Source organism: Chiloscyllium plagiosum, unplaced genomic scaffold (genome assembly GCF_037043375.1).
Source record: "Chiloscyllium plagiosum isolate Xiang-an unplaced genomic scaffold, Cpla_swu_hap1 HiC_scaffold_10, whole genome shotgun sequence".
Lineage (NCBI taxonomy): Eukaryota > Metazoa > Chordata > Chondrichthyes > Orectolobiformes > Hemiscylliidae > Chiloscyllium > Chiloscyllium plagiosum.
In genome coordinates this window covers 100695059-100719650 of record NW_028270148.1, presented here as the reverse complement: position 1 = coordinate 100719650, position 24592 = coordinate 100695059, and the positions used below count along the sequence as shown (strand labels likewise).

Sequence of the window (24592 nt, the reverse complement as noted above, 5' to 3'; positions counted from 1 at the left end):
TGCAGTACACTATTGGTCACAGTTAAATTTATTTAACAGATGAGTTATTTACACAGTGCCAGTACCATGTGTCCCAAGTCTCATTTACTTCACCAAATTAAGATTCACGAACACCAGGTTTATTTAACACTACAAGCTTTCGGACTGCTACTCCTTCGCTAGCTAGCTACCTGACGAAGGAGCAGCACTCCAAAAGCTTCTACTTTCAAATAAACCTGTTAAACTATAACCTGGTGTTGTGTGATTTGTCCACACCAGTCCAGCACAGGGACTCCTCCACATCATTACTTTACCAAGATGGCGACGGGCGATCACATGTTCAGCGCGCCGTGATTATGCTCGGGTGTCGCGTGTTGATGACGCTATTTGAAGATGGCGGCTCGCACGGGGAGGCCTGAGCACCTGGCTCCGCCTGAAGTGGTAAAGGAGCGGGGGAACCGAGGGCGGGGAATAAGGGCGATAGGCCCCAGGTCCGATTTTCAGGCACCGCTAACGTATGGGCACCTTCCTTACCGCGCCCCCTGGCCTCCTGCTACCATCCCACCCCCCCCCCCCCCCCCCCACAGGGTCCCCTCTCTCTCCCCCCCCCCCCCCCCCCGGGTCCTATCACTACTCCTCCAACCCCCCCCCCCCCCCGCCCACAGGTCCTTTCACTGCCCCTCCAACTCCCCTCACTGCCCCTCCATCCCCCTCCATAGGTCCCCTTATTGCCCCTCCACCCACCACAGGGTCCTCTCTGCCCCTCTCTCCCCCCCCCCCCCACAGGATCCCCTCCCCCCCCCCCCCCCCACAGGATCCCCTCACTGTCCCTCTCTTTTCCCCCCCCACAAAACAGGGTCTACTCACTGCCCCTTCTCCCCCCCTCCCCCCCTTCCCCCTCCCCCCCCTTCCCCCTCCCCCTCCCCCCCTCCCCCCCTCCCCCCTCCCCCCCTTCCCCCTCCCCCCCTCCCCCCCTCCCCCCCTTCCCCCTCCCCCCCTCCCCCCCTCCCCCCCTCCCCCCCTCCCCCCCTTCCCCCTCCCCCCCTCCCCCTCCCCCCTTCCCCCTCCCCCCCCTTCCCCCTCCCCCCCCTCCCCCCCTCCCCCCCCTCCCCCCCTTCCCCCCCTTCCCCCCCTTCCCCCTCCCCCCCTTCCCCCCCTTCCCCTTCCCCCCCTTCCCCCTCTCCCCCTTCCCCCTCCCCCCCTTCCCCCTCCCCCCCTTCCCCCTCCCCCCTTCCCCCTCCCCCCCTTCCCCCTTCCCCCTTCCCCCTTCCCCCTTCCCCCTCCCCCCCTTCCCCCTCCCCCCCCCCCCCTTCCCCCTCCCCCCCCTTCCCCCTCCCCCCCCCCCCCTTCCCCCTCCCCCCCCCCTTCCCCCTCCCCCCTCCCCCCCCCCTTCCCCCTCCCCCCCTTCCCTCTTCCCCCCCTCCCCCCCTCTTCCCCCCTCCCCCCCTCCCCCCCTCCCCCCTCTTCCCCCCCCTCCCCCCTCTTCCCCCCCCTCCCCCCTCTTCCCCCCCCTCCCCCCTCTTCCCCCCCCTCCCCCCTCTTCCCCCCCCTCCCCCCTCTTCCCCCCCCCCCCTCCCCCCCCTCCCCCCCCTCCCCCCCCCCCTCCCCCCCCTCCCCCCCCTCCCCCCCTCCCCCCCCCCTCCCCCCCCCCTCCCCCCCCTCCCCCCCTCCCCCCCCTCCCCCCCTCCCCCCCCTCCCCCCCCTCCCCCCCCTCCCCCCCTCCCCCCCCTCCCCCCCTCCCCCCTCCTCCCCCTCCCCCCCTCCCCCTCCCCCCCTCCCCCTCCCCCCCTCCCCCCCCTCCCCCCCCTCCCCCCCTCCCCCCCCCTCCCCCTCCCCCCCTCCCCCTCCCCCTCCCCCCTCCTCTCCCCCCCCCTCCCCCCCCCCCTCCCTCCCCCCCCCTCCTCTCCCCCCCCCCCTCCCTCCCCCCCCCCTCCCTCCCCCCCTCCCCCCTCCCCCCTCCCCCCTCCCTTCCCCTTCCCCCCTCCCCCCTTCCCCTCCTCCCCCTTGTCTCCCCCCCCCCCAGGGTCCCATCACTGCTCCTCCAACCCCCCCCCCCCCCCCCACAGGTCCCCTCACTGCCCCTCTCCCCCACCCCCACAGGGTCCCCTCACTGCCCCTCCAACCCCCCCCCCCCCCCCCCCCACAGGGTCTCCTCACTGCCCCCCCCACCCCCACAGGTCCCCTCACTGCCCCTCCAACCCCCTCCATAGGTCCCCTTATTGCCCCTCCACCCCCCACAGGGTCCCCTCTGTCCCTCCCCCCCCCCCACAGGATCCCCTCCCCCCCCCCCCCCCCCCCCCCCCCCCCCCCACAGGATCCCCTCTGTCCCTCCCCTCCCCTCCCCTCCCCCCCACAGGGTCCCCTCACTGCCCTTCTCTCTCTTTCCCCACACCCCCACAGGGTCCCCTCACTGCCCTGCTCTCCCCTCTTTCCCCCCCCACCACAGGGTCCCCTCAGTGCCCCTCTCTTCCCCCACACTCCCCAAAACAGGGTCTCCTCACTGCTCTTCTCCCCCATCACAGGGTCCCCTCACTGCCCTTCTCTCCCCTCTTTCCCCCCCCCCCCCCCCCACAGGGTCCCCTCAGTGCCCCTCCACCCCCCACAGGTCCCCTCACTGCCTCTCCACCCCCCACAGTCCCCTCACTGCCTCCTCCCCCCCCCCCCCAAAAAAAAACAGGGTCCCCTCCCCTCTCCCCAACAGGGTCTGATCACTGACCCCCCAAACAGGCTCCCATCACTGCACCCCTTCCCCCACAGGGTCCCCTCACTGCACCCTCTCCCCCACAGGGTTCCCTCACTGCCCTTCTCTCTCTTCTCCCCCCCCCCCCCCCCCCCCCCCCCCCCAAAACAGGGTCCCCTCAGTGCCCCTCCACCCCCCACAGGTCCCCTCACTGACCCTTCTCTCTCTCCCCCCCCCCCACCCCCCACAGGTCCTCTCACTGACCCTTCCCCCCCCCCCCCCCCCCCACAGGATCCCCTCACTGCCTCTTCCCCCACCCCACCAGGGTCAGGATCCCCTTGCTGCCCCTTCTCTGCCAAACCCCCCCCCCCACAGTGTTCCCTCACTGCACCCCCCCGCCCAAACAGGGTCCTTTCACTGCCCCGTGCCCCCATCAGGGGTCCCCTCATTGCTCCCCCCCCAAACAGAGTCCCCTTACTGCCCCCCTCAAACAGAGTCCCCTTATTGTCCCCCCCTCTCCCCAACAGGGTCCCCTCACTGTCCCTTCTCTTCCCCTCTCCTCCCCCACCCGCCACAGGGTCCCCTCACTGCTCCTTCACTCCTCCTCCCCCATCCCACAGGTCCCCTCACTGCCCCTTCCCTCCCCCACCCCCCACCCCAGTCTCTCCTTACCCCCCACACTCCAGTCTCTGCCCCCCCCCCCCCCCCCGGAAGTTCACTGAGATGGCTATCAATGCTGTTACCATTATGTTATGCAAAGAATATTTTGTTTTCATTAACATACCTTGAGCTCTGGGCAGAATAACATTGCGTGCAGCATGTGCATTACTGGTGAACTATTTGTGCAGTTTTGTTTCTCTCCTGGGAGCCCTGTGACAGCAACATTGTGCATTATGTTTGCTTTGTATGAAGATCTGCGAAAGATGTCTCAAATGAATTTTAGGTGTTGTATGATTTATAGTGAGATTTAAATTGTAAGAAATTAATGAAATGTTTTATTTTCAGTTTTACAGTGAAGATGAAGCAAGAAAATACACACAAAAGTAAGTCTTCTCAACTTGGTCCCTGATGTTTATATTCTCCTGTTCTGTTAGATGAGGCTGTGTGACTTGTGTGCTCTTGCTGTAAAATTATTCCAACGTGATTTACTGAGAAACATCAAAAATAGGAAAAGTGGACCATTTGAGTTTGCTCCTCCTTTCAATATGATCACGCTGATTATCCAACACAATAGTTTGTTCGTGATTTTTCCTCCATTCATTAATCCCTTTAGCCCCAAGTACTGTATCCACCTCCTCCTTGAAGCCATACAGTGTTTTGGCCTTGATTGCTTTCTGTGTAGTCAATTCCAAAGTTTTACCACAGTCTGGGTGAAGAAACATCTTCTCATTTCTGTCTGAATGGTTTACCCCCACATACTTAGACTGTAATGCTTGGTTCTGGTCATCCGGAACACACTTTCTGCATTTACTCTGTTGAATCCTATTGGAATTTTAAAAGTATTTATGAGAATACTGCTGTCCCCATTCTTCAGAACTCCAAACATAATCCAAACTCATTCAACCTCTCCTTGTACATTAGTCCCGCTATCCCAGGGATCAGTCTGGTAAATCTTCCCTGCACTCCTTCTATAGCAAGAGCATTCTTCCTCAATTGGAGACCAAAATTGGAGACACAGTATTCCAGGTGTGACCTCACCAATGCCCTGTTAATTGTAGCAAGACATCCCTGCTCCTCTGTACTTGAATCCTCTTGCTATGAAGGCCAACACACTGTTACTGCCTTTATCGCCTGTTCCAACTGCACGTTTACTTTCAGCAGCTGATGTGCAAGGACATTCAGATCTTGTTGCCCGCCCCCCCCCCCCCTCTCAATTTATAGCCATTCCGATGATAACTTGCCTTCCTGTTTTTTGCTACCAAAGTGGATAATCTCACATTTATAAACATTATGCTGTATCTATATAAACATTATACTTTTGCCTACACTCTCAGCTTGTCCAAATCGCACTGAAGCATCACTGCATCCTCCTCAGAACTCATTCTCCCACCCAACTTTGTGCCATCTGCAAATGTGCAGCTGTTACATTTACTTCGTGCATCTAAATCGTTTATATATTATGAATACCTGGCATCCTAGCACTGATCCCTGCAGGACTAAAAATTCTGCCTTTCTGAAAAAGACAGTTTATTCCTACTGTTTTCTATTCGGCTCACTGCACTACCCACAATCCCAACCATTTTAGTTTGAAATGCTAATCACTTACTTTTCAAAAGCCTACTAAATGTCCAAATAAACCATATCCAGTGGCTCCCCATCAGTAACTCTGCTGGTGACATCCTCAAATTCCGGTAGATTTGTTAAGCCCTTTTCCCTTTCGGAAATTCATGCTGACTCTGTCCAATTCGACCACTGTTTTATAAGTGCTCTGCTATTAAGTCTTTCATGATGGACTCGAGCATTTTCCCCCTATTGACATCAGGCTGATTGGTTTATAGTTCACTGTTTTCTCTCTGTCTCCCTTTTTAAATGGAGGGGGTTACACTAGATATCTTACAATCTGTAGGAACTGTTCCAGAGTCTACTTCCTTAAGCACTCTGGGATGTAGATGACTTGGCTCTGGGTATTTATCGGCTTTCAATCTTGTCAATTTTCCCAACACCATTTCGAATGCTGACTTCTTTCAGTTCCTCCCCCTCACTCAAGCTCGGGTCTCCCAACGAGTTGTTTGTGTATGTTGTTTATGTCCTCCTTTTATGAGCACAGAACCAAACAATGTATTCCAGAAAGCAATTATACTTTATCAGCAACTTTTGGATATGTTTTGCAGGGATGTAGTTAAATGAACATGTTACTCAGTTAAAGTAAATTCATCTGTTTGATCCCTTGTGTGCGACTATGAATTAAGACAGCTGATTGCAGCAGATTGATTCTGAGGTCTGTATGTTCCCTGCTCTGAGACATGGGGAGTGAAAATCCAGGGTTCCTGCAGGGAAACATGGATATGGGATGAATGTTTTGCTGCCAATTCTGTTTAACTCCAACATCCCTGCTTTCCAAGGCTAGGCACCTGATTGCTCTCCTTGAGCCAAAATGGAAGGGTACTAGAACCTCCAATCTGGAACAGTGACCCGAACCATCTAGTTGCTTGCCTTTTTCAATAAACCATCTTGTTTCAATACTAACATTTCCGTCCTGGGCCTGCTAGTGTTTCATTGAAGCTCCACACAACCTGGAAGAATAACGCCTCATTTTCCACTTAGTCATTTTACAGACTGGAGGATTCAATATTGCATTCTACAACTTTCAGAACCTCTGTCATCCATTTTTCTTGCATCTGTCCCCACCTTCCCCACTTATATCTTGTTGACTTTGCTGTCAGCAGAGAGAGCCTTTGCTAACATCGCTTCCTTTTCACACTGCTCTGGATTCCCTCACAACTGTTTTGCTCAGTAACTCCTACCCCTCCATCAACAGCATAAAAAGACCTGCTGTTCTCTGACCCACTGTTTTCTAACCTTCTTCAGACTGATTGGATTTGAAACGTTTAACTCTAATTCTGTCTGTACAGTTGCTACCAGACCTGCTGTGTTCCTCCAGCATTTTCTTGTTTTTACTTCATATTTCCTGTATCTGTGGTATTTAATTTTTAATTAGGACCTGGTACCTATCAAAGTTGCTATTTTCAGGAAGGAGATTGTTGGGGAGAGGGTGGGAAGCTTTGCTACCTTGTTTCGGGTTGAGAGTTATGTGCGAAATTGAACTGCCTTGCTTTTGGTAGCGAGTAAATGTGATATTTTACTGACTACTTAGCCCCCACACAGGATTTGGAAATAAAAATAAAATTCCTCACTGGTCAGACAGAATCTGTGGAGAGAGAAACTCTGTTTCAAATGGAGATGGTGTTTCACTGGAAAGGATGGAAAAGCCATCTCAACCTGATGCTCTAATTCAGTTTCTCTCGGCACAGAATCTGCTTGACTTGCTGAGTGTTTCTAGCAGCTTTTGTGTATATTAATTTGAGCTGATGCCTTGTCATGCCATCAGGTAGCATTCAGACTGGCGAATGAGTGCTGTCAGGATTATTGCAAAAACCCAAGTGGTAGGGCGGCACGGTGGCTCAGCAGTTAGCACTGCTGTCTCACAGCACCAGGGTCCCAGGTTCGATTCCAGCCTCCACAGACTATCTGTGTGGAGTTTGCACGTTCTCCCCGTGTCTGCGTGGGTTTCCTCCGGGTGATTCAGTTTCCTCCGACAGTCCAAAATGTGCAGGTCAGGTGGATTGGCCATGCTAAATTGCCCATAGTGTTGGGTGCATTAGTCAGAGGGAAATGGGTTTGGTTGGGTTATTCTTCAGAAGGTCAGTGTGGACTGGTTGGGCCGAAGGGCCTGTTTCCACATTGTAGGGAATCGAATCTAATCTTCACTAACGTACTTGAGAGGAAGAAGGCACAACTCAGACTTCATGTAACTGCAGCCTCTCAATTCTCTTGACAATTCGATACAGATAGTAAAAGCTGCTTCGTGGGTGTCATTCACAGTTCAAGGACAGATGGGGGTAAAAAAAACTTCTTATTAACAGATTGGAGTGAGCCGGTTACCTGAATAAAATGTGACTCTTCCCTTCACAGCTCACGTATGATTGAAATCCAGACCCAGATGTCCGAAAGGGCTGTTGAGCTACTCCATTTACCTGAAGATCAGCCATGCTTCCTGTTAGATGTTGGGTAGGGTCCTCTTAAGTTTTTACAGTCTTGCAGGGGATTTTCAGAGAAAACCATCCCGGAGGTGAAGCTGTTGTTATTTATCTTTTTGTTCTCTTGATCCTCTGGGATGGACTCTGAATCTGCTCCCTGGCCTCTTACTGGCGTTGATTTTCATAGGACGCAAGATGTGAAACACTTGCCCTGTATGACTTGCTTGTCACATTTTGTATTTTGCCACCTTTTTGTCTTATCCATCAAGCCACAATAAGAGATCTTGTGTGTAGGTAGAAGAACATGGATGTTATCATATTTAAGTTTTGGTATGTTTCATTTGGTGGTGGGGGTGAAGGAAGTTTGGTGGAATTTAAAATATTTCAATGGAATTGGGAGATCCCATGGATCTGATGCCTTTCATCTTGAATAGCTGCACTTAGTTCAGGCTAAAGTGATGGTATTGGCAGTCCTTAGCTGTAAGGATCCTATGCAATGAGTCTTTGTATGGTCTCAATGCATTTCTTAATAGGGATCAGACAAAGTTGTAGAACTAGCTGGAATTCAGCATGGGTCAGCAGCCTCAAGGTAACCATGACAGGGAAACTGGACAAAAAAAGTACAGAAGATTATGTCTTGAATTGAGGTTGGAGCGCCCTGTTGTGATTGCCATGGCTGTAGCTTTACACTTTATTTGGAAGCTCCTTACCTGAGTCTGTGTGTTTGCCAAGACCTTTTTCCTGAAACATAAAGTTTTCTGGATGTAGGTTTGCTCGCTGAGCTGAAAGGTTCATTTCCAGACGTTTCGTTACCTTACTAGGTAACATCTTCAGTGGACTTCATGTGAAGCAATGCTGAAAATTCCTGCTTTCTATTTATATGTTTGGTTTTCTTTGGGTTGGTGATGTCATTTCCTGTGGTGATGTTATGTCCTGTGGTGAAGTCACTTCCTACCCCTTTTCTCAAAAGATGGTAGATGGGGTCTAACTCGATGTGTTTGTTGATAGAGTTCCGGTTGGAATGCCATGCTTCTAGGAATTCTCGTGTGTGTCTTTGTTTGGTCCATCCTAGGATGGCTGTATTATCCCAGTCAAAGTGATGTCCTTCCTCCTCCGTATGTGAGGATGCTAGTGAGAGGGTCATGTCTTTTTGTGGCTAGTTGGTGTTCATGCATCCTGGTGGTTGTCCAATGTAGTGTTTGTTACAGTCCTTGCACGGTATTTTGTAAATGACGTTAGTTTTGCTCATTGTCTGTATAGGGTCTTTCAAGTTCATTAGCTGCTGTCCCAAGCTAAACATATAAATAGAAAGCAGGAATTTTCAGCATTGCTTCGCATGAGGTCCGCTGAAGATGTTACCTAGTAAGATAACGAAACGTTTGGAAATGAACCTTTCAGCTCAGCGAGCAAACCTACATCTAAAACGTCAACCTGAGCTACAAATCTTCTCAAAACTCGTAAAGTTTTCTATTCTGTAACACGACTGGTGAAGTCCCTTAATTTGTTAATCAAAAAAATAAATCTTGACCCAACACCTTCCAGAGCTATGTCCATTTTTAAAAACCGGTCATTGGAAGAGAATGGATTTGAATTGGGTTTTAGTGCGGTATTGCAAGTCTCTATTCTTGTCACAATTTTATGATTGATCAGTTCATACAAATATATGTTATAAATCTGATTGTTCTTGGAAACGTAGACAATTGGCACATGGTTCAGTACAATACCATGTAAATATGTGTATTAGAGTTTGTTATTTCTTGGTGATATTGACTGAACTTTGTTTCTCTGCGTATTTCAGGTGTGGGTCAGGACTGAGTGGGGATTACCTCTCTGAAGAAGGACATCACTGGGTTGGTGTGGACATCAGTCCAGCCATGCTTGGTAGGTGACAGGGCAGTACTACATGCTCCTGTTGTGATCAGATTCAACAACCTGGCCTTATAAAGCCAGAGAGTTTTGCACAATGTGATCAAATCAAATTCTAGCACCTGGAGTTTGATTTAATTCATCTGTCTCAGGGATGAAGGAATCTTAAAACATGACAGCAGCTTTTCAACCTGGTCCCGATTCATAATTCTATAACCTGAGCAGCTAAGAGAGTACAGCTGGTGTCCTGAGAAATAAGAAGAGAAATTAAATGGGGCTTCCAGTCCTCTCCAAAAATTTTTTTTTGTTTCGCCAGCTGGATCCTTAAGCTATTGCTTAATCAGAATTCTTTCATCATTCAGAGATGTAGTTGTCGCCAGTTATTACCAATCCCTAGTTGCCCAGTTTGAGCTGGTTTAAAATCTGAGGGGATTATTATGAAGGTGTCATAAATAGCAAGTGATAACAAATGTGATAATTACATCAACATAGATTGGGGAACTATTACCTTTTTTAAAAAAAAAAGTCATATTATTGGAAAAATGCTTCATGCTGTTTGAATTGAGCAAGCAAGTGGATTCAGATTGGATATGATTGAAGAGTGAGCAGACAGTTGCTGGGGTGTGAAAGACTGCGGGGAGCAGGTTAGACTGAGTGAATTGTGGCGAAATACATGTGCACAAATTTGATAGGTTTCTGTGCTGCTTGTAGGTGGTATCGCTGAGTCTTTTTTTCCTTTTCATGACAGATGTTGCATTGGAGAGAGAGGTGGAAGGTGATCTCATTCTGGGTGATCTGGGTGCTGGCATTCCATTCCGGCCTGGCATGTTTGATGGTTGCATCAGGTAAAAGAGAAACTGTCTAGGTACTGGCAGTAATACCTGCAGCAACAGTAATTTTGCTATGTTTTCTGTTGTCATTGCCCCTGAATGTAGGAAAGAGATTGTAAACCATCCATATGCTGGTCCTGAGGTTGATGTTTAAAATTGTGTCCCAAGGAGCTCCACAGAAGTGTTATTAGATCAAAGTTGTCACTGAGCTCCATCCCTAGAAAGAGATATTAAAGCAGATACTCAAAAACTTTATCGAAGTGATTAGTTTTATTAAATTAAATGAGAGGTAAGTTGCGGACAGGTACGTGGAGGAATTCCAGACCTTAAGGACAAGTACCTGAGGTGTGGTTGTTCATGGGAAAATCAGATTGGTTTCACAGGTCAGCGCAACATCAAGGACCTGTAATGTGCTGTAATGTTCTATGTTGTATATGCAAAGAGTAATACACTTCCTTTCCCCACTTTTGTTTGAATCATAGAATCCCTACAGTGTAGAAACAGACCCAACAAGTCCACACCGACCATCCGAGCAGTAACCCACCCAGACTCATTCTCCTATCCTATTGCTCTGTATTTACCCTTGACTAATGCAGCTAACTTACACATCCCTGCCCAATTCATCTAATTTTCACACTTTTGGATTGTGGGACGAAACCCATGCAGACACGGGGAGAATGTGCAAACACTGCCCAAGGGTGGAATCGAACCTGGGTCCTTGGTGCTGTGAGGCAACAGTGCTAATAACCAAGCCACCGTGCTGCCCATCAGCATGCATTACTGAAAATGGGGCGATGTACAAGATTGTGTCATCTGAGTGACTTGGAAAACATGTTGGGACATTGGTAGCGATTTAATCAGAAAAGCAGCATCAGATTTTTGCGTGCCCCCGCCCCCCCGAAAGTTCATTCGACCTGTTTACCCCTCCCTGCTCAAAGTTGTATCTAAACTGAACTTTAACTTTTTCTTGTGCCTTTAACTTCTGCAGTTTGTGGCAAATAAATGTTTGAAGTGTTCACCCCACCCCATCCCAAACACGTTCCATGCTCAACAATCTCAGCTATTTAAACCGGGCATGAGTTTTATAATCGCTCCCTGGTTTTGGTTATCAACCAGACAGCCTGTTTGAACAAAGCTGTTGACTGATTGTCTCCTGAGGCAGTGTTTCTGAAGTCAATCCTCATAATTTTTGTAAGACCTTCCTTTAATCTATCTCATCACCCCACCTCAAGTACTGGAATGCTGAAATGCTTGCAAAAAAAAATCACTAAATAAGAATGTTGTCTGAACCACGTTTCATTTGAAGCAAAGGACTTGGTCTTAGATATCTGGCAGGTTGGCATACCAGAAGGAGTTTAATGCTGTGGTCCTTTTCCTTCTCTCCTTAGTATTTCTGCCCTGCAGTGGCTTTGTAATGCCGATAAGAAGAATCACAGCCCCCCAAAGCGACTGTACAAGTTCTTCAGCTCCCTGTATGCCAGTCTGGTAAGGTGTGAGATTGGGAGCTTCAATACTTATCGTTGTGAGGGTGATAGCGGTGTGGGTGGTTTTGTGTGCAGGTTGCCTGTTGCATTTCTGCACCGAACCTATGGATTCCACGGCCACTAGGTTTTGCAGGAAAGCCAGAGAAAGATTAGAATGTACACCCAGACTTTAATTGCGTTTCTATTTGCCCCACCCCAATCTACTCGATACAACATCCAACGCCCTATTTGCCCATTGTACTCAAATGCATCCGAACTGAGTCAGCAACTGCAGCCTGCTAAACTATAATGCTCTAGTTACAAGTAAGTGAGAGTTTGCATTGAGATTGTCTTGGACTGTGTTTGCTATGTGCACTACTAGAGCAGCTGTTATTGACTGTAATGGCATGGTATTGGAATTTTGTTTGGTTTTCACCAGAGCGGCTATTTTATACACTAAGCTCTCTGTTTTACAGGTACGAGGCGCACGAGCTGTGTTTCAGCTCTATCCTGAAAACTCCGAGCAAGTAAGTTACCACAGTATTGAAGAAGTGAAATCTAATACCCAACATGTCATGGATGCGTGTGGGCTTGTATGTCAGTCTTCTGATCTATTCATCCTTCTAGTTTGTTGAAGGTCAAGTAAATCAAGAGTTCTTTTTGTGCATTAAATGCAGCACACTCCCTAAAATGTTGTCCACACAATGCTTGTGTCTAGCATTAAAATGATCATTTGGTAAACTTTGTGAGCTCCTCAGAGCTTGGTCATCATTACAGCAAGTGCCTGGCTTGGTACCCAATACCCTCCCTACTAGGTTGTGCTCCATAGGCATTACAGTACTCTGGCACTTTATCCAAGTGGCCATTCTTTACCCAAGCCTAAATCATCAGTTCTAAGTTGCTCTGAGGAGAGCATGGTTAGAGGATGTCATGTTGTACAGGATGTCGGTGAGGCGTCTTCTGAAGTAGTGTGTTCAGATATGGTTGTCCTGTGAAAGGAAGGATATAACTAAGCTGGAGAGTGTTGAGAAAAAAAATGTAGTAGGATGTTGGCAGGTATTTAGGGTTTGAGTTATAAGGAGAGGTTGGGACTTTTCCACTGCAGTGTAGGAGGTTGAGCGGTGACCTTAATGGTTTATAAAATCATGAGGGGCCTAGATAAGGTGGATGGCAAGTGTCTTTCCCTTAAGGTGGGGGATTTCAAGACGAAAGGGCAAGGTGAGAGGAGAGAGATTTGGCCTTTATTTTAGTGGTTCGTGTGTGAAATAAACTTCGAGAGGAAGAGGTGGATGTGGGTACAGTTACAATGTTTGAAAAATGTTTAGATGAGTACATGAATAAGAAATGTTTGAAGGGATTTTTTTCTTTATTCTGTAAAAAGATGAGGGCTTCGCTGGCGAGGCAGCGTTTATTGCCCATCCTTAATTGCCCAGAGAGCAGTTGGGAGTCTATCACATTTGCTGTGGGTCTGGAGTCACCTGTAGGCCAGACCAGGTAAGGATGGCAGTTTCCTTCTCTAAAGGAAGGAAATTAATGAACCAGATGGGTTTTTCTAACAATTGGCAATGGATTTATAGTAGTCATTAGATTCATAATTCCAGATATTTATTGAATTCAAATTCCACCATTTGCCCTGGTGGGATTTGAACCTGGGTCCCCAGAATATTATTTGGGTCTCTGGATTAACAGTCCAGTGATGATACCACGAGGTCATCACCCCTCCGTCAGTGGACCATGTGCAGGCAGGTGGGGCTATTTTAGTTTGGAATTATGGTCAGCATGGATGTGTTGGACTGAAGGGTCTGTTTCCGTGCAATCACCCAGTCACCTGACCTCCATTGAAGTGCACTGCCCAGCTTGGGTACTGGGTGGTAAACAGCAGCAGAATGGAGCACAGAGTTGTGAAGAGTTCAACATTACAAATGGTTTCAATACTGTAAGGAGAAACTGTTGCCATTGACAGGAGAGATTGTACTCAGAGGGTGCAGTTTGAAAATAATTGGCACAAAGCCAGAAGAACAAAGAGTTCTTTTTACACTCCGTTGTGATGGTTTGGAACGCACTGTCTGAAAAGCTGGTGGGAGCACATTTAGTTGTAACTTTTAGAAGTGACTTGGGTATTTTCTTTACAAACAAACATTTGTAAGGGCTCTTGGGAAAGAGCAAGGAAGTATTGTTGATCAGGAAACTGGCACAAACAATATGGGTGTGCATTGTAAAATTCTAGCCTGTCCAGTTGAAGCTTCTGCTTTCGCACCCTGTGACGCAAGGTGTCAGGGCTGCTTGTTAGCATCCCAGCTTGACTTGGCACAGAAGGGATGTCAGTGGAGCATCAGGTGTCTCTATCTGTTAAACCATTGGCAGAGTCTAGTGGCTCAGTGTTAAAAGTTTTCAGAATACTGCGTGCTTCAGGCAAGTCATCGTCACTCTGTTATTGTTGCTGTCAGGAAGTCGCACGGTAGCTTCAGTAATGTGTGAGCAAACACATGCCAGATGCAGTGTAGCATGGGTAAATGTGAAGAACAAAGGCAGTATTATTTAAATGGTAATATATTGCAAATATAGATTACAAAGGGACCTGGGGCCTGGTAGGGCCGAATGGCCTACTGTTCCTATTTCCTGCTTTTTATATTTTATTTGTCCCCACACAGCCTCTGTAGATACTGTCAGTGAACACAAACAGCAATTGTTACAGATCCAACAGATACAATGGTATTGATAGTGTGGAATCTGTGCCACCTTTTAATTCAAATTGTAGAATAAGTTACTGAGAGAGCTTCCAATAGCTCATTCAATTACCGCAACAGGTAGCGGAGAAATTAGCCAAGGTTCCCATTTCACGCCACCATGCAGTAATCCCCTACTATAAATATACAAGTGCGGATGTGGAGCAAGAGCAAACTCTGACTCAGCTGATGCCCCTGCAGTTGAGTCGCAGCTTGTGGGTGGGAAATTGTGGTATCTTGTTACCTCAAGTGCAGTGCTGTCACTGAATTACCTGGAATTCTGTTCAATACATAACCACTCTCATCAAATAATACAAATTCAGCAAAAAATCTGAAACAACAGAACAGACAGACACAGTTCATTGGTTTAATATCTCTGCCAAAGAGAGGCTTCTGCAGCAGTGCAGTCTAGGTGCTGCATTGTGGTATGGTCTGGGTTATGTGCCCTGGTCCCAGAGTCGGTTTTTAACATGCTCTCACCTGAGTCAGGTGGTTGTATTACTGTAGTGCCAAGGGCAAGCGACCACTGTGTGTCCACAAACTCTGTCTCAGGCAAAAACTCATGCTTGAAGTAAAGGGGAATAAAAACTAAAGGGAAGGGAGGTAGAGCATTGAATGCAACTAAAATGAGTATAACTTTTTGTTGTCTTCAGTTGGAGTTGATCACAGCACAGGCCATGAAGGCTGGTTTCACAGGTGGGATGGTCGTGGATTACCCCAACAGCAGCAAGGCAAAAAAGTAAGTAGACTCATTTTTGAGTAAGTACTCAGGAAAGAGGCATTGCTTTAAGTGGTTTCATTCCTGAGCTGTGAAGCAATTCGTCTCTAACTATCGGGTCCTAGCTCCGTGATGAACAGCGCACTTTCTGGAGTCAGGCAATAGCGTGTCGGAGAGATATGAACACGACATCCAAGCCAGTGCTTCCTAACTTTGTTTTCCTCATCACCCGTTTTGGGTGTTTTGAAGTTTGCAGATACTGTAGACCTGTAGAGAGGAGACTAGTTCAGGGACCAAGTGGCTGGGGACATCTTTGATCCACAGGATATTTAAGTTTAAAAAAAACACTTGCCTTTCTGTTAGGTTTCCAGGACATAATTTAGGAGCAAGTGAGGACAGCAGATGCTGGAGATCAGGGCTTATGCCCGAAACGTTGACCTCCTTGCTCCTCGGATGCTGCCTGACCTGTGCTTTTCCAGCACCCCACTCAGGACATAACTGAGGCCTACAAAGACAGGCAGTTAGGCCGCCCTCCCAATTAGAAGAACTACAAGATTTTAAGGGACCTTGTAGCCATTAGCACTCAGTTGGACTGGATTAGTGCTTCAACCCTGAGGATTTTGGCTGCTATCCCCACTGGTGGTTACGGCACACCGTTCGAGGGTAACATTCCAGGGAAATGCTGAGGGAGTGCTGCAGTGTTGGGGATTCCTTTTTCCTAGCATAATGGTAAATCATCATTTCATCTGCTGTTGGATGTAGTCAAGTATCCTGTGTCAGTATTTAAAGAGTGGGACAGCTGTCCCTCAAGCAGCATCTGAAAACAGATGATTTCATCATTATCTCAGTGCTGTCTGAGGGATCCTGTTGTGCAAGATTAGCTGCTGCTTTCGCATGAAAAAATAGCATCCTGAAAGCGTGAAAAATGGCAGCTGGAAATGCTGTCAGAACAAGTTGCAACTGGCATTGGTACAGTAAAAGCGATGGATGGAGCAGCCTAACTGTTCACCTTGGTATAAATGCAGCATTTATTTTGGACAGCTGAGTTATTTCTTTATCCTGCATGCCGCGCTCGCTTGCAAGCTCCATGTAAAAGTACTAAAGGCTTACTGATTGTCTAAGCAGATGACCGTCTTGATATGTCCAGCTGTCTTCTGATTGGTGCAAATTCTTGAGTGTTCTGAGATTTATTTCTACCTCTTCCCCTCACATTACCCTGCCCATCTGAATCAGCGGATTCTTTGTGGATTCTCTGTTCAGTCTTTTGAGTTTGTGGCATGTTGTAGATTTAGGAACCATCACTATGTACACATTTTTACTCAGATGATTGGTCAATGAGTAAAGCTAGGAGCATTCTGACAATGAATTTCCTGATCTTTGCCTCATGTGAGGATTAGGCATGCAGCTGGTGTTCTAAATGGGTCATAGACTGTTGCAACATGGGATGTCAGACAGCACACACTTGCGCTCCCTTCATTGACTGCTCGTGCATCCTCCTTCCAGAGAAAGCTCTCTGGTTGAAAAGAAATATGGGTAATACTTAGTGTAAGGGTAGCAATGATATGGGTATAACAAAGGTGGATTGACAAAACAAGGTGCTCAGGGTGGGTTTCTTTATTTATAAACAGTGACTCCTCTTCAAGAAGTAATTAATTGGCCAGTATATATTTTGTGACGTTCTGAGAATATACTAACATTCTGCAAGTGATTCAAACCCTTTCTGTAGATTGTGCTCATGACTTCTCAGTATTAACTTTTTTTTTTCTTTTTTAGATTCTTCTTGTGTTTATTTGCTGGAGTCTCTGGAAAGCTGCCAATGGTAACTCCTCTATTATATTTTTATTAGGGTATTGGTGAAGGCTCGTCCTTCTTTGCGTTGTAATGTGCTGGTATGATAATGAGCTATGTTTTTATTCTCAGCTGAGATGGAGTTTTGTCTCTACATTGCTTGAGTTTCTCCCAGGGCTGCCTGTACAATTAACGGACATGAAGAAATTGTGCCTCAAGGCTTTAAATGGCAGCAAAGTTTGCCATTTAAAGATTATCGTGATGGTTCTTTGTATAAACAGGGGATGTGGGCATACTTTGAGTCAAAAGCTCTTGCCTATACTTGACCATTGACTCAGTGGTTAGCACTGCTAGACGGGATGCTCTTCAGAGGGCTGGTGTGGACTCGATTGGCTGAGTGGCCTGCTTCCACACTGTAGGAATTTGTTCTATGACCAAAACATTCAGCCTGTGACCTATCACTACGATTCCTGGCAGTCCAGTCCAGACCAGTATTCTTACTGCAGATGCTGGAAACCAGAGTGGTGCTGGAAAAGCACAGCAGGTCAGGCAGCCTCCAAGGAGCAGGAAATTTGACGTTTCAGGCAAAAGCCCTTCATCATTCCTGATCTAAAAACCAGCACCACCCTGATCTAAAAACTTGAGATTTTTGCAGAATAACAAGGGCATTGATCTCTGAGTCTCTGCAGAGGCACCCTTAAAAATCCTGCTCTTGAATTTCATTTCTGTTTACTGTTGTCTTCGAGCTTTCAAAAAAAAAACACTGGGTGTTTTTAGTTGCAAGGCCATCCATTAGATCCTGTGAGTTTTTAAATGTCTGCACGGGACTGAGGTTCCACAGTTATATAATGACAGGCAGCCTGTCCCAGTGGCTGATGTTCCACAGCTCCAACCTACCCTCAAACTGGATGCAAATCCAACATCGTCTCAAAAGGGAGTAATAAAGCTACCTCTCCTGAAGCCACAGATTTGCAATCCAGTTATGGTACCATAGCAACTGGTTCCTAGAGTGTACTCTACATAATTTCCAACTAGCTTCTCTACCATGAAAGGCCCCATAACTGGTAACTAGGTGCTTCTTGTAGAAGCCACTGCATCCTCTCTCTAACCCTGGGCAAAATGAACCCCATTGTTGCAGCTGTACCCCAAAAGATCTCTCAATATAGAGTGAAAATTGAATTTGAGAGCTTTCAGTTTGTTACTGCAATGGCCCCAGTGCATTTTGCTTTTGAGACACAACTTCAGATTAGACCTGATGCATTCAAATGTAGTTTCCCGAGCAGCTGCTAAATCTCGTGCTTGCAGAGTTGCCAGGTTGTGTTTCTTGATCCATGTTGCTGATGCTCAAAGACTTCTAACAGCGAGTGCCTGACTGGCACGTCCCAGCTGATGCAAAATCTTCCCACTGTGGAGGCAAAAAAATGTCACAGTCCAAGTCTCCTATTTAGTCAAAACTAACTTCTGTTTGGCATCTGCTGGCTCTGTGAATCATCCAAATTGTGTTCTGAGTTGGCAGTGGGTGTGATAGTCACAGTTCCATGAAAAGTAACCAGGCTATCATTAACTAGCATACCATCTGTTCAGTCAGTCCTTAAGTACTGTATGTTCTACTGGACAGGGCTATTTGTAATTTGTTAAGACAGAGGTCAAATCCCTCTGCTAATTAAAACTAACACCCCACAAAAGCTCACCTCGCCTCGCAATCTGCAAAAAGTGAAAGTGAACCTCTGATTTCCACCATTCAAAGAAGAAATTACAATTTATTTTCTAACTCTTAACAGTGAACACGAAACAAAAACTAGTGACAAAACTGAGCCCCCTTTTCTTAACTAATCACAATCTGACCCCAACTCTGTCAAATGCTGCTCCAATAATACAATTATTAAACATTAAATCAACTTAACCTCTCAAAGACCATAGTCTTTTATGCTGTCTTCCTTCTGTCTTTCTGATTCTGCTGTCTCCTCCCTGGGTCCTCTTTCTTTTTACTGTTTTTACTGGAAAGGGTACCTTTGATAGATGATGCTTTCTGAGAGATTTCTTTCAGAAAGCCCCTTTTAGATGACGTGCTGTCCAGTTCGATGGCAGTTAACTCTCCCCAGTTTTCAAAATGCCCTTCCTTTATAAATTCCCAAGATGTTAATTCAATGGGATAACAAATGGTTCTGACAGCTTTTCACCCCTGTCTGTACCATGTTTCTGAATCCATCTCAACCTCTGTATTCATCTACTTGTGCTTAACATTTCACCTCTTTGTTCTTATCCCAAGTCTTGCCAACAGCTGTATATTGAAGATGCATGTACTTGCACAGTTACCACAACCTCACTGTGGGAATCATGTTGGGGTAAAGTTGCTAGAGTTGGGTTGATATCAGCCCCTTGCAGAACAAGCCAGGGTTCCTCTTTGGTGCTAACGACAGCCTGTGTTTCAACCAGTCTGGCCAACTTTGTCCCATTTAAGATCCATGTGTTTGGGGAATTGTAATAGGCTTTGTCTGACATAACTACAGCAGTTTCAAATTCCAAATTAGAGCATCCAGCTTTATCCACAAAGACAGATTGAGGGGAACGTTGAAATGTTTGATAGTCACCCTTATTACTGCACATTATATGGCTAAATGACCTATGCATGACCTGCTTAATCCCCCAGCAGTCCTGCAAAGAGCAGACTGAGGAATCTTGATGGTTTACTTGTTGTTTTGCTATTTAAAATAGAATGTTCTAAGTGGCTGGATTAGAGATTGTAACACTGTCAGACAGTCAGGAGGACTCTTGCAATACTCGGTGTGTGATTTTATTGCAAATTAAACAGGAGAAAACCATTAATTAACAGATAAGCAGGCTATGGGTTATTTGATCCAAAACAAATAATCTAAATAATGGCAGAGTAATAGCACTAATACCCCTAATGGAGTTTACAGGATCAAAATATTTCACCTTTTTGACAATTGAGTTTGAAATGGGCAAGAGTGCAAACTGATGTTAATACATAGATCAGTCAGCATTTCTGAAAAAAGATAGCTGGTGAATCATGTTTTGTTTCTAGACATTGTCACACTTCACAAGAAGCCATCTGTTCAGGTGCTGTTGGGTCCTGCGGGGTATTCCTGTTCTCTGAAAATTGCTTTAAACTTAGTGCTGCAAATGACTTGGCACAGTTCACTGGGTGCTCTGTTTACAGGTTTGTGGCTTTGAGTTCTCTTCAGCTGTCTGTGGTCCTGTTTATAGTTGAGGGAGGCCTGTTTTAAAATCATGAGTGCCATTCCTGGTAAGTTCTGTTCTGTTCTAAGAGGCCCGGGCAAGATCACAATGGAAAGGCTGAATGTGGAACTTGCGGTGCCTTGTTAATGCTGAGGTTCTGTCATCTGTAAAACATCTCATTACTGCGTCTTGTAGCCATTTATTTCCATTTTAACTCCAGAATTTAAATAATTGGAGCAAGTAAAGGCATTAACACGTTTGCTGCCCGAGCTGTGGTTTTGACCTACCCCATCATAATGTGCTATCTTTTTGACTTGCTCATGCCCTTGTTCCATAAGTGCACCTTCCCACTCCCCCAGCATTTTGGTTTGTGTCGGTCCAAGGGTTATGAAGAAAGGCTGAGGGACTTGAGGGGGTTTTTGTTAGAAGGTGACTTAATAGAGACATAAAAGATGATCACAGGATTAGATCGGCTGGACAGAGAGAGCCTTTTTCCTCGGATGGTGATGGCTGGCACGAGGGGACATAGCTTTAAATTGAGGAGTGATAGATATAGGACAGATGTCAGAGGTAGTTTCTTTACTCAGAGTAGTAAGGGCATGGAATGCCCTGCCTGCAACATTAGTAGACTCGCCAATTTTAAGGACATTTGCATGGTCATTGGATAAATATACGGATGATAATGGAATAGTGTGGGTTAGATAGGCTTCAGATTGGTTTCACAGGGTGGCACAACATCAAGGGCCGAAGGTCCTGTACTGTGCTGTAATGTTCCATATTCTATCATTTGCCTTGAGATCTGAGCATGGAATTGAATTTGAATTTCAGTGGTCACAGTGTTCTGTTTTGTGCTCTTTCCCCTACCTGTCCAGGGGCTCGGAGCAGAGCAGGGAGAGGAGACGACGAGCCAGGTTCAGTTCACTAATGCCAGGTAAGGTGTTTATACTGGGGAGGTCCAAAGCTAAAGTGAATAATATGAATAAATCCAACCATAATATAGGCGAAACTTATTCACTAACAGCAAGGTGGGGTTGACAGTGTGGAACTGGCAACCTCGTGTTGATCAGATTCTCTTTAGCCCTGGTTCTCAGTCCAATTTCAAGTGAAGAAGCATTGGCCTCACCTTAAGGGGGGAGGGCTGCCCAGTTTATTTGAAACGGAAGGTGAGGAAAGTTTTGTCAAATTTATAGACGAGCTCACCTCTTAATTTGAGTGAAATGTTACATTTGCAGAATTCCATATCGATGCAGTTTTGTAAATATTTGTTGGATGTGGGGCCACGTTGTTCAGTTGATTGGAAATGCAGAATTCACTTATCATTTTTTTAAAAACGCTGCTTCTAACGATAAAACATCAGAGGTTAAAATGCAGGTGAGAGAGTCCAGTCATATATGTTTTCCAATCATTGAATTTCCAGTTCACATATCAAAACTTCAACCCACATTAATTACATGCTCCCCATATGTATACACCCTGTCCTCACCCAATTAACCCTGACTCTATACCATCCCTGCCAGACCTCACTATGCATTAACACCTAACAGACAGCCACAGTGACTGTTACTGTGATTTCCTGATTGCTGTGTTCTGAAATTGCATTGGTCTGCACGTACCAGTCTGATTTTAGTTTGTTCTTCCCAATTATTTGCTGTTGCAATTTGACGATCTAAGAAGAAAAGTGATCATTTTCAAAAACAGACTACAGCTAACTTCAGCCACGGCTGGCATGTGTTTCAGATAGGTGGAGTTCATACAGCAGCTCTGTGGCATGTTGCATGTCCTGTGTGACATAGATTTGAGAGGTCCCAGCTTCTCTTTCTTATTTGTGCTGAGAGAACCTACCTCATGAATGGCATCATGGGCCTATGTTAGTACGAAATGAGCTGAAAATCTTTACTTGGCATCCAGAAACAGTCTGACTATGTGCACTGTGCCTCAAAGGATGTAAAATGTACATTTTGGGAACTGCAGATTATTGTGTGATGCTCCAGTCTTAAGGATATTTAGTGATTGCCTGATTGTCCAGGTCTGTCAGTGTAAAGCAGAGAGGGTTGCAGTCTCCTTCTGTCTGTCACTGAGAGACCTATAGTAACTGAGGAATTGAACTGGTGTGCCAATCCTGAGCTGCTGGTTGCCACATTTTCCTGCCTCTTACAATTTGTGCCGTTGATAGTGTCAGTGTAAAATAAATGTGAAGTTCTCTTTAATGGTTCAGTTAGAATTCCCTGGCAAATGAACACATCAGGGATGTGTTCTGCAGCAATTTGAACAAGTATCCTACCAACACCATCCTGACAGCAAATGCGAGACACCTGCATCGCATGTCCTGAATCTTGACAGAAATTTTGATTGCAGAGCAAAATGAATTGGTATAAGTGGGTCAGTGGCTTTGGCAGTGGTCCCTAGTTCTCCCCAGTTAGGAGGGAAAGTCTGCATCTGCTGCTTCCTTCAGGCCACACTGAAATCCCTGATATGGTGTTGGGGTGGGGTCAGGTTTGTCGATAAACCCTCCTCCTCCTCTACTTGCAGTATGTTTGATAACACACCTAAATTCTGATTAAATGGAAATATTTGGGCACTGTGTAAAGGGGGCTGCTGATTCACTGTCACCCATTTCACATACTTGCTGAAGATCAGTCTCAGCTCAACAAGTTTATGGTCCAACAAGTTTATTTGGAGGCACTAGCTTTCAGAGCACTACAGGTAGTTGTAGAGCAGGGCCATAAGACACATTGCATGACACTAATCTTTTGCTATAAATTCTGTTGTATGGCCCTACTCTACAACTACCTGATGAAGTAGTGCTCCGAAAACCAGTGCTTCCAAATAAACCTGTTGGACTATAACCTGGTGTTGTGATTTTTAACTTTAACTGGGATGACAGGGCCAATGGGAACCTGAGCAGGGAGACAGGAGAAAGAAACAAAAGATAAGAAATAAAACTGGAAGCCAGAATGAAATGACTAGCCATGATCATATTGAAGGGTGAACAGACTCAAAGGGCCGAATGGCCCACTCCTGTTGGTTTTATTAGCTCTATCAGGGAAGCAAAAGCTCTTTGCCAGGGTCAAAGAAACCTGGTCCAGGGAGATAGTCAAAAAGGATAGTGCTGGAAAAAGTACAACAAATCATTAATTAAGCTTTTAACGAGCAAATCCCTGAGCATTCGGCTGGATAGTGTTGGTTCAGTTATCTGAGCAAGCTGCCATTTTTCTTGCCTGCAGGTTGAGGTTTAAAAACCTGAAGGGAAAGCCTGTAAAAAGAAGCAGAGAGTGGATTCTGGAGAAGAAGGAGCGTCGGAGGCGTCAGGGCAGGTACGGTGATGCTGGGCCATGGTGCTTACTGGGTAACAAGAAACCTCCATGCGATGAAGGTGTTTCCTCCTCGCTCTTCTCTCGTCCTGTATACAAGGTGTTTAACACCTTGAATCATTCAATCGAAACTGTGAACATGCTTGCAGCGCAGGCTGCTGCATGAATTTAGACTCTGGATGCTCCTACCTCTGGCAGTGGACATCATTCTCATTCGTACAAGCAGGGCACACCCCACCATCCCATATTGATGCCATTGTCTGTGCCTCTGGAATATGGGTGAAGGCAGACAAAACTATTTTCCCAGTAAACAGAAATATTTGCATTTCCTTTTCCAATAGGTCTCCTGATCTTGGTTGCCACTGTCCAATGGATTCAGTCAGATGGAATGGAATACCCCTTTCCTTAGTGCAGTTACCGTCTTAAAGGGGACCTTTGGCTGATTTATTTGAATTGAGGAGAACTAACTGGTCCATTATTATGTGGGAGCTTTGTTCCAAATCTATTCTCCTGTATCTTTTAACTTTACAAATGAGCAATGCTTGGTTATCTACCCACCTCCATATGCAAGATTCCATTCAGAAGTGCATTGCAAAGACATTGTGATAGGCTTTCTAGATCCAGACACATTCTAAAGATAAACTTAACTGCTGTGTGCAGATTGTAATCACTTTATTCTTCCTTTCCCTTCCTAGGACAGTTCGAGTTGACACAAGGTATACTGGCAGAAAGAGGAAGCCCCGTTTCTAAGGGTGGGAATGGCAGGGGTGTTTTGTTCTCAGCTTGGAGAACTTCATTTGGTCAATTCTGTGGCGCCTCTTGATCCTGGAACCCTCAATGTTGAACTCACAACTGCCGATGGACTATCTTTGAATGATCACCATACCAAACCCACTACTGGTACAGAGCTCTCCGTTTACAACAACCTTCATGGGTTTGCTGAACAGTAAAGATTTGAATCACAGGAGGAAGCAATTCTGTTCATTCTCAACTTCCTTCTCAATATCCAGAATTCTGCAAGCCCATGTTGTCTCATTTTTGACTGCTGTCGTGTGCGTTTCTTGAATGGATGATGTCCTAATACAAAAGAAAGGGTCAGTGCCTTTGAATCTAGTTGTTCTTAAATGAGCTTGGCTGCTTGAGTTAAAGACCGCAGATGAGCTACCATTATTCCTTAAAAAGGATATTTATACAGTGACTGCATTGAAAAGTTCAACCAGGAAGGTGAACAACTTAATCTGATGATTGTGATTTATCTACTGATGAAATTTTGACATTATTTTACTTGTGTACTGAAAAAAATATAGCCCTTGATCAGCTAGATTTTCTTCAA

The 24592-nt window shown here is 46.4% G+C and overlaps 1 protein-coding gene across 1 annotated transcript; it reads left to right on the top strand.

The window, feature by feature from the left end:
- The first annotated feature begins 362 nt into the window (after nt 1–362).
- On the top strand, nt 363–24592 carry bud23 (BUD23 rRNA methyltransferase and ribosome maturation factor). The gene is made up of 12 exons (XM_043696508.2): nt 363–420; nt 3665–3702; nt 7292–7387; nt 9155–9237; nt 9971–10067; nt 11441–11537; nt 11992–12042; nt 14895–14980; nt 16733–16778; nt 20821–20879; nt 23173–23262; nt 23955–24592. Exons 1-12 carry the CDS (start codon nt 373–375, stop codon nt 24007–24009), a joined length of 846 nt encoding a protein of 281 aa, XP_043552443.1. The 5' UTR covers nt 363–372; the 3' UTR covers nt 24010–24592.

Coding starts and splice junctions, on each gene's coding strand:
- bud23 (XM_043696508.2), top strand. CDS start 373: ATGGCGGCTCGCACGGGGAGGCCTGAGCACCTGGCTCCGCCTGAAGTG. Junction 10,068..11,440: donor ATGTTTGATGGTTGCATCAG/GTAAAAGAGAAA, acceptor TTCTCTCCTTAG/TATTTCTGCCCTGCAGTGGC. Junction 16,779..20,820: donor TCTCTGGAAAGCTGCCAATG/GTAACTCCTCTA, acceptor CTACCTGTCCAG/GGGCTCGGAGCAGAGCAGGG.